Genomic DNA, 10324 nt, shown 5'->3' with positions numbered 1-10324 from the left:
AATTATACACACCTATGTCTGATTCCAAAGATAAAAGATCCAAAAGTGGCTATGCACTTTCGACCAATTGCTCTATGCAATGTTATTTGCATAATTTGATCTAAGGTTGTTGCTAAGAAATTAAAATGTTGGTTACCTGATATCATCTCTCCTATTCAAAGTGGTTACGTAGCTGGACGTTTAATTTCTGACAACACTCTTGTAGCCACAGAAGCTGCACATTTCATGCACAAGCTCCGGAATCAAGAAGCAGGTTTTTTCTCTCTCAAACTTGATATCAGTAAAGCCTATGACAGGCTAGAGTGGAACTTCCTACAGGCCATTTTAACAAAATTGGGTTCTCAGTCTCAGTGGATACAAATGATCATGAAGTGTGTTGTTTCAGTTCATTACTCTATCTTGATTCAGGGTGAGCCTACACCAGTTATCTCTCCCATAAGGGGAATAAGATAGGGAGACCCTCTGTCACCGTATCTCTTTATATTGTGTGCAGAAGGCTTGTCAGCACTTATATCCAAGGCAACTGATTCCAATATAATCTCTGGCCTAAAAATGTGTCCAGAAGCTCCCACCTTACATCATTTGCTATTTGCTGATGACTCTTTTCTCTTTGGCTCAGCTAATGTAGAGGAATGCACTCACTTTCGAAGAATACTGGATGTCTATTTGAAAGCCTCAGGACAGAAAGTCAATTTTCAGAAGAGCAGTGTGGTGTTCAGTAAAAATGTCCATGCTAGCGAACAACAAGAATTGGCTTCTATTCTTGATGTGAAATGTGTACAGGAACATGACCGGTACCTTGGACTTCCTCTGAGGGTTGGTAGATCCAAGACTGCAAACTTTGAATACATCAAAGAGAAATTGTCAAAGAAGCTCATCAGTTGGAAAACCAAAATTCTCAGAAGTGCAGGTAAGGAAATTCTAATCAAAGTTGTTGCACAAACTATGCCACTATAAGCAATGAATTGCCACTTGCTACCTAAAGGGCTCTGTGATGATATACACCAATTGTGTGCCTCATTTTTTAGGGGTGACACTGAGGGAAAAAAAGAAAATTCACTGGAGGATTTGGGAAAGATTATGCCTTACGAAAAATGAAGGTGGAATGGGATTCAAGAATTTATATGCATACAATTTAGTAATGCTGGCCAAGCAAGGATGGAGGTTAATCTCTAATCCCACATCTCTTATTGCTAGGCTATAAAAAGCTAGATATTATCCCAATTCTTCTTTTTGGGAGGCTGTGTTGGGAGAGGCCCCTTCTTTCTCTTGGAGAAGCATCCTGCAAAGTAGATCAGTCCTAAATGCAAGTGTACATTAGCGCATTGGGGATGCTAGTTTGGTACACAATTGAACTGACAAATGGATACCTGATTAACCTCAATATCATGGTCATAAGCCTCCCAATTCTACGACATAAATGGTCTGGGAATTAATTGATGCAAACACCAAAACATGGAAGCATGATGTTGTACATTCACTCTTCCCTGGTGACATTGCTGAAAAGGTTCTTTGCATTCCACTAATTAGTCCAAGAACAAGTGAAGATCAAGTTTACTGGAAACCAGCAAAAAAAAAAAAAAAAAAAAAAAAAAAAAAGGGTACTACTCTGTCAAGTCTGCTTATTGGATCGCAAGAGAGAAAGTCCTACGCACAGCCATGGCCTCCACATCACAAGGTGATCCATTCAGACCTTTGTGGAAGAGAATCTGGAAGTCAAAAATTCCAGGTAAAGTTCAAATAAACGCTTGGCGTGCTTGCAACAATTTGCTGCCCATAAAAGCTTCTCTTCTTAGAAAAGGCTTTACATGTGACACTAGCTGCCTCCTCTGCCCTGTCAAGTTTGAGGACATAACTCATATTTTCTTTAAGTGTCCTGCACCTCAAAATATTCTCTCAGCACCACAATTTAATTTCCAACAACACATTGCACCAAATATGGACTTCAAGGTCTAGATGTTAGACAAGGCAACAACCATGTAGCAGGATGTATTTGATATACTGCTCATGAGCCTTTGGGCAATCTGGAAAAACTGAAACATGTTCTGGTACGGTACTTCTCAACCACACATGGACATGATTGTTGCACTGTCATGGCTAGAAGAATTCAGGAAAGCAAGACAACCAACTCAAACAGCTACAGTGTCAAAACGGAAAAACAAGTAGAAACCGGACACTGAAGCGCAACTGGAAACTCAATGTCGACGGCAGTTTTGTGCCAAATCAAACCAGAGGTGGACTTGGTGGAGTCTTAAGGGACTCACAAGGAAACTTTAAGGCTGCTTTTACATTACCAGTTCAACATGTAGAGAGTGCGAAACAGGTAGAGCTGCTGGCCATCAATGAGGGACTAAATTCTAAAACTGCTGTGTTCCTTTCCAAGGCAACCTGTCATGATTGAAACAGACTGTCTTGAAGCTACTTTAGACCTCAAAAATCCTTGATATATGATCTGTTACCATATGCAGCAATAATGGCTAACATTCAGGCTCTATTGCGGTCCAAACCGAAACTGTCATAGGTTGGCTAAAAAATAAAATAAAAAACTCCTTAATCAAATTATCAATTTTCAAAACCACAGCAAGTGGTTCAGTAGATGCATTGGGTCCCCCTACGGGAACGTTCAAGATGCGGAACCCTCATGTCATACGTTCAAATACTGAATTAGTATTTAGTGTTATTTACTTAATTATAAATGTGACCAGTGGATGAACTGCAATGTTTTGTTAACCATACGGGCCCATAATAGATTAATCTCTGGGCAAGAAGGGATATTGACTCAAAAATAATTCTTTGAGTTATATATACACAAAGAATTATATATACACAGAGAATTATACGGGCCCCTATTAAATAATTCTTTTAGGAGGAAAATTATATATACACATTATTTGTTAATACACACTCATGTTAGCAGTGGAGTTGTTGGTCGACCGATAGGGTCAATAGTATGAAGTTAGGGACGAACAATATGTGGGGTCAAAGTCGATCGGCTTTGGGGTCACTTGACTCCTTCCAATTTTCTCTCTTCATAATTCAGTGTCGATCATCATTTCAATTCCAAAATAGTTACGTATCCGCAAGGATGAATGACTCAATATTCCCAAATCAAAAGTATATGCCAAATCATATCTTTAACGAATGCTATGATTGCTTACTGTTAATCGTCTCTTTATCCTATGAAACATAGAGAATCCTGTAGGCCAAAAGATTACGTAATGCAAATTTCTTTCTATTATCAGATTAATTAAGGGTGTGTTTGGTAGGGTGGTAAGGCTTTGGTCTCATATATAAGAGGTCAGGAGTTCGAGCCGGAATGGGGTGGGGTTTAAAAAAAAAAAAAAAATGATAGATTACTTTGTATCTGGAGAATAGCCAAACATTAGAACCAACTTTGACACGGAACCTAATCTTTTTGAACAGAAAATTGGCCATGAAAAGAAGAGACCGAACTTTGCATTAATGAGAAACAAACATATAATTCATTGCAAAACAAACAAAGACAAGGTCAATTTCAGTCCTTCATGGTGTCCAGGATAAGGATATGTACAATCATGTTTATCTTAGCAGCCACTTCAAATAAAGTATAGATAGTAAAGTACATCTTTTGGATTTTACATTTGTTATTGTAAGGGACTTAGCGCTGTCACGAATCATGCACATATTCACGGGTCACATTGTATTAACTAAGTTCATGTATGTTGTATTAATTAAGTTCAAGGATGTACAGTACTATAATTATGTTCATCTTAGCAGCCACTTCAACTAAACTAAAGTATATCTCTTGGATTTTACCCTTGTTCACGATTCATATTCACGTGTCATGCTGTGTTAATTAAGTTCATAGATTGTATCATGTCAATCTCTTTTATCAACCGAGTAAGCAGATTAAAGCTAAACATACCTGTTAAGTACATGACTAGTATGACACGATCTGTTTTAACATGTTTGATAGCAACATTATTGGCAAACCAAGTAAGCTTGTCAATTTCAAGTAAATTAGGTCATTCAAGCACGCTGAGCAATTTCATATAGGCACGAAACATATTCCAAACATTAGGTAATTAACTATACTATTATAGCATTCATTAATGAACAAGTACGTTCAAAAGGGCTAAAGCCGCCCTTATTTCTTTATATTTCTACACAAGTTCAAAATAGATGAGATTGACAGAATTCCAGCCCACCATTTTTGACTTATTAGCGAAACAAAAGACATCTCATAATTTCACAGTTTCATATCATCCTATATATACGGCCATATATACTTGGCTTTCTCCAAAATCAAACCAAATCGCAACCAAATCAATATCATAATGTTGTACTTGGCCGTGTCATTTGTTTCTCTTCTATTGTTCTTTAATATCCGAGGAGGCTCAGCAGAGCAATGTGGAAGGCAAGCAGGGGGGGCTTCGTGCCCGGGAGGGCAGTGCTGCAGCAAGTTTGGCTGGTGTGGCACTACACCTGATTACTGCGGCACCGGTTGCCAAAGCCAATGTGGCGGTGGTGGTGGCGGGGGCGGTGGTGACATTGGGGGTCTAGTATCAAAGGCCACCTTTAATCAGATACTTAAGCATCGGAACGATGGTGGTTGCCCTGCCAAAGGGTTTTATACTTATGATGCTTTCATTGCAGCTGCCAAGGCTTTCCCCGCCTTTGCTACAACTGGTGACACTGCCACCCGTAAAAGAGAGATTGCTGCTTTCTTAGCTCAAACTTCTCATGAAACTACTGGTAATTAGTAATTACTATCTTAAGATTTTGCATAATTACATGTGCATGTCAATGTGATCGAAAAGTATTGTTTTACCCCATATATATAGCAGACAAATTAATCAGCTTATATATCTATTGAAAAAAGTACATGCATGTTAATTGTTTTGTTCGACTATCACCCTCACATCACACGTTAGTATATAAAGAGCATATGTCCTGACTCAATAGTTTAGATTGATTGCTAATTGCATAATATAAAACAATACATCATATTATCCTAGTCTAACAATAGTGCATTTCCGTATTACGAATGAAACGCGCGCAACTCATTATAAATTTTCAGGGGGATGGGGGACTGCACCTGATGGACCCTATGCATGGGGCTATTGTTTTAACAAGGAGAAAAATCCAGGATCTTACTGTGCCTCGGATCCAAATTATCCATGTGCTGCTGGTAAGCAGTATTATGGCCGTGGTCCTATTCAACTTTCTTGGTAAGCAACTAATTTTTTCGATCAGAACTTGTTCTAAACCATTGAAATAATTGTTTTTGCACAAAAATTAATTGTATCTGCATATTGTGTTACAATACTACTCATAGGAACTACAACTACGGGCAGTGTGGAAAGGCCATAGGAGCGAACCTGTTGAACGACCCGGACCTTGTTGCCACAGACCCTGTCATCTCCTTCAAGACAGCAATCTGGTTCTGGATGACCCCTCAGTCACCCAAGCCCTCATGCCATGATGTCATCACCTGGAGATGGAACCCTTCCGGAGCTGATCAGTCAGCGGGTAGGTATTCCGGGTATGGTACGATCACAAATATCATCAACGGTGGACTCGAATGTGGTAAAGGATGGGATGGGAGAGTGGCGGACCGCATTGGGTTTTTCAAGAGGTACTGTGATTTGCTTGGGATTGGTTATGGTGACAACCTTGACTGTTATAATCAGAAGCCTTTTGGGTCTGGACTCAGTACTTATTATTCATCCTCAAGAGAGTCGATCGATGTAGTATAAGCTAGTTTGCTAGCTTTCTTCTTTGCGGGTGGCTGTGGTTGTTGTCACTGCACTTGTGACATTGTTTCATGTACGAATAATTGTTGGTGGTTCACAGAAATATGTCAGTTTAATCCCTCTGAGAGCTACTTTCACTTGTGCACTTTGTCAGCTAATAATAAGTTTAATCCCTTGAATGTCTTCATATATGTGCATGTTCATTTGTTCACTATTTATAAATTTATGTAAGAGAGAATAATCTGAGAAATTTTGCTATCAAATTTACCAATAATCAGTCTACCGTCAATTATGTCCAGTTATTTTCTGATTAAAATTTTGTGACACAACAAGCATCCATTTAATTAGACCTTTTAATATATCGGATCTTGATACAAAATTATGTGATGTAGTTAACTATGTGGTCAACTTGTATCGTTTTACACTTTTAACTGACTATTGTAATTTGAAATCCTCACTAAATTTAACTTATCTATATGAGTTCATTTGAAGAGGTCATTCATATGATAGTAAACATAATAATATTTCTTACTAACCAAAAAGTGTGTGTATATATATATATATATATATGCGGCAAAATCTGCTTATGTTACTACCCTATGAACGTCATCATTCATGGGTGAGTGCCGGAGTAGCTCAATTCAGGCTGGTTTTAATGTGTCTTCCGACCTGATCCATATATACCCCCAAAAGTCCGAAACTATCCGTCTCTGTTTAATTAAGGATTTGAACTCAATGCATAAAGACATGCATGAATGTCAATGCCACAATCATCAATATATGGGATCTACCTGAAGTTGCACTCATCAACAAGAAGTTAATTAAAAGTTGATGAGTCAAGCTACTAGTACTAGATAAGATGTTGTAAGGTGGCCACCAATTGTTGACTAACTGAAGACTACTTTTTTTTTCTTCCCCTAGTTTTTACACACACATCGACTACTAATTCTCATACAATAATAAAAGCAAGAAACAAATTAATTCCATGATGTTGTGGTGGGCTTTGGCATTTCTTTTCTTCTGGTGTCCTCAAATCTCGAAAGAGGCTCACCAGAGAGCAGTGTGGATGGAAAGCAAACAGGGGGTGCTGTATGCCCGGCCAGGAGGGCAAATGGTTCAGCCAGTATGGCTGGTGCTGCACTGCACCTGATTACTGCGGCACTGGTTGACAAAGCCAATGTGGTGGCGGCGGCGATGGAGGCGGCGGCAGCAGTGATATCTGCGGTCTAATATCACGGGAAAATTTAGATCAGATGCTTAAGCATAGAAATTATGGTGGTTGCCCTGCACAAGGGTTTTATACCTTTGATGCTTTCGTTGCAGTTGCCAAGTCCTTCCCCAGCTTTGCTACAGGCAATGCTGCCATTAATAAAAGGGAGATCTATCGCTGCTTTCTTAGCCCAAACTTCCCATGAAACTACTAATCAGTGAGTTCATATATTCAAAATTTTGCATGACTATATGCCTTAACATTACTTATGGTATACTATTCTAAATTCTAATAGAAAAAAAACCCTAGCCGCAAGAGTCTCTCTCAAATTTCTTCTCACTCGTCCGGCGACGCGTCCGACGGACGTTGTTGCCGGACGGGTAGGCCTAGTGTCTCTGTTTCTCGGCAAGTAGTGGCGTCGATCTTTGGTCAGTAGGTATTAGGTTTTGACCATTGTGAGTTCGTGGGTTTTTCGGCCGGCAGAGGATGGACAGATGGATTGGAATGGGCGCGACTCATCGGGACTGGATGGAGTGGCTGGATCGATCCTGCTTGGATGGTCTGGTGGCTGGCTGGGGACGGGAAACCCCAGATCGGGGGTGATAGTTGGTTCGTTCCCGATCTGGTTTAGGGGGGATGGGTGGGGTGGTGGCGGTGTTGAGTTGGAGGTGATCCGAAATTGGGAGTGTGGATCTGATACTGATGCAGTTTGGCACTCTTCCTGCGGTGACCACGGTGGTGAGTGTCTCGGATTGCGCAGCAGGGGGCGGTGGCGAGTGTTTCGGTGCTGGGTTTGTTCTCCAACTTGGGCTTTCGAGGATTGAGGTGAAGGTGGTAGGGGATGTTTTTTTGTTGGGGATTGGCCGGCGATGTTGATTGACGGTGGTTGGGGTCTGAAGGAGGTGGCGGCGAGGTGGGTTTGTTGGTGCGACGCTGTCCCTTGCTGGGACGAAGGGGGTGGGGCGGATGGGCTTTGTCGTTGGCCTGTTTTTACTTATTTTTAGGGTTGAGTTTTTTTTGTTTTGTTTTTCAGCATTAAGTCATTTTCAAGGTTTTGTTTTAAGTATTAGCTGTTGGGTCGGGTGCACTGCAATTTTGGCATAGACAATCTTCTCTTCGACGGTCTAAGGGGCATTCCTGTTCTGGAGTTGGGTCAGCAGCGGTGGAGAAAATGTCTGGCGGTGGCATACTAGCATAGACAATCATCCTTGGCCTTCTAGTGGGTTGTTCCTGTCTGATTTCGGGTCGGAGGTGATGGTGATTTGGAGCATTTGTGGATTGACGTTGTTGGCATTAGGGTCCAGCATTTAGTCTCAGGTCTGACTGTCCAGCATTTCAATTTGGTTGGGTTCGAAGTCACAACGAGTGTAGACTTGGTCGATCAAAGGCAGGTCAGTAGGACTCTGAGTGGCGAGTTTGTGTTGACAAAGTTGTGTGTCAAGGATTAACTGCTCCTGCGCATTTTGTCTTTGTTGTTTAATTGTTGTGCAAGTTTTAAGTCTGTAGTTGAGTCGGGGCCTTTTTTGGCTCTGTCAGTCAGTCATTTTGGAGTTCGAGTGTGAAGTCCAGTGGCCATTTCTGAATATGAGATGTTGCCAAAACTCATTGTATCCAGTTCATTATTAATGAAGTTTCTCCTTGATCAAAAAAAAAAAACATTACTTATGGTAAAAAAGGAACTTTCTTATCGATCATTGTTACGTTTTGCTATTTATACACATATGGTATGTTGTGCACTAGATTATTATAAATGTGTATTGATTAACAACAATTTATTTAATATTTTAGGGAATCGATATTAGAGAGAGAATTTGTTGTGCTTTCATTGATAATATGGGCCTCTTTATATAGAGGATTACAAGCATAGAGGTAGAGTTGTACATGGAAACATAATCGTACAATGATTGGATATCTACGAATATCTCCGATAATATCTCTAACATAAACCCTATTACAACTTGTACAAGTAACCTAGAGTTTGGGCCAGACACATATTCTGGATTTACTTGAACAGTACTCCCCCTTGTGTCGCCCAAACATGGTGCTCCTCTCGTTGCCTCATTAAAAACCTTGCCGAGTAACAAAAACCTTGTGGGACAAAAATAACTTCGGTCGAAGGGGAAAAAGAGCACAACACACCCGTAAAAGAGTCGAGATTAACATGTAGACATCTCCCCCTGATGTCTACGTTTCCCCTTGATGACTACAATCATGGGAATTCGAATAACTTCCGCAAGCCAATGCTTGCAGCATGTTTCTCGAACGTGGATTTGGTTCATGACTTAGTAAACAAGTCTGTCACGTTCTGGAGCTCGATTATTCTTCGCACTTCAAGTTCGGACTGTGTGGTACGAGGATCGAGATTAGACATAGTGGGGACAGACTACGACAATTCCTGTCGTTCTGTTGAACATGTGTGTTCTTATCTCCCCTTAACGATAGGAAGACTGTCTCATCAAAGTTACAATCTGCAAATCTAGCGGTAAAGAGATCGCCTATCAAGGGTTCTAGGTAGCGGACGATAGTTGGAGCCTCATATCAAACATGTATGCCCATTCGTCTATGTGGACCCATTTTAGTATGTTGTGGCGGCTTAATAGGCACATAAATGCACACCCAAAAATGCGTAAGTGCGAGATATCAGGCTCGTACCCAGTCACTAGCTGTAACCCAGAGTAAGGTTGGGTGGCAGTGGGTCGTAGACGAATTAGTGTTGATGCGTGCAATATTGTATATCCCCAAGGGGAAACAGAGAGATTGGTGTGCATAAGCAATGTCTGTGCTATCATTTGTAGGCGCTTAATAGCAGCTTCTGCAAGACCATTTTGGATATGAACATGAGGAACTAGATACTCTACATCAATCCCCAGTGACATGCAATAGTCATCGAATGTTTTCGATGTAAACTCTCCAGCATTATCAAGTCGAATAGACTTAATGAGATGGTCCGGGTAGTAAGCCCGTAGACGGATAATCTGGGCTAGGAGTTTAGCATAAGCAGCATTTCTAGTGGACAACAGCGCGACATGTGACCAATGTGTCGACGCATCAACCAATACCATAAAGTATTTAAAAGGTCCGCAAGATGGTTGAATTGGTCCATAGATATCCCCTTGGATTCTTTGTAAGAACGGAATGAGTATTTTTAGATCCTTTGTGTAGGATCTTCTCGGTCCTAATTTTCCTAAGGAACAGGCTTTGCAAAATGAGCGAGGGGCCTTAGAAGCAACCAATGAGGATTTTGGTTGGGCCTGAGCGTCTGAAACGTTATTCAAAGAAAAATTGGTGACTACATCACCAGTCACGGTGTTGGGACCATGGGAAGTGGCATCTATGGCTCCATGGCTATGGGGATTGACATCCATGGCATCATGGCCAT

The 10324-nt window shown here is 40.8% G+C and overlaps 1 protein-coding gene across 1 annotated transcript; it reads left to right on the top strand.

The window, feature by feature from the left end:
• Positions 1 to 4258: 4258 nt before the first annotated feature.
• LOC133738528 (probable inactive chitinase-like protein LaCIC) lies at positions 4259 to 6009 on the top strand. The gene is made up of 3 exons (XM_062166085.1): positions 4259 to 4734; positions 5060 to 5210; positions 5318 to 6009. The coding sequence occupies exons 1-3, from the start codon at positions 4317 to 4319 to the stop codon at positions 5736 to 5738; spliced, it is 990 nt and encodes a 329-aa protein (XP_062022069.1). The 5' UTR covers positions 4259 to 4316; the 3' UTR covers positions 5739 to 6009.
• The last annotated feature ends 4315 nt before the right edge of the window (positions 6010 to 10324 follow it).

Source organism: Rosa rugosa, chromosome 3, assembly GCF_958449725.1.
Source record: "Rosa rugosa chromosome 3, drRosRugo1.1, whole genome shotgun sequence".
Lineage (NCBI taxonomy): Eukaryota > Viridiplantae > Streptophyta > Magnoliopsida > Rosales > Rosaceae > Rosa > Rosa rugosa.
The sequence above is the reverse complement of the archived record's forward strand: the minus strand, read 5'-3'. Positions and strand labels throughout refer to the sequence as shown.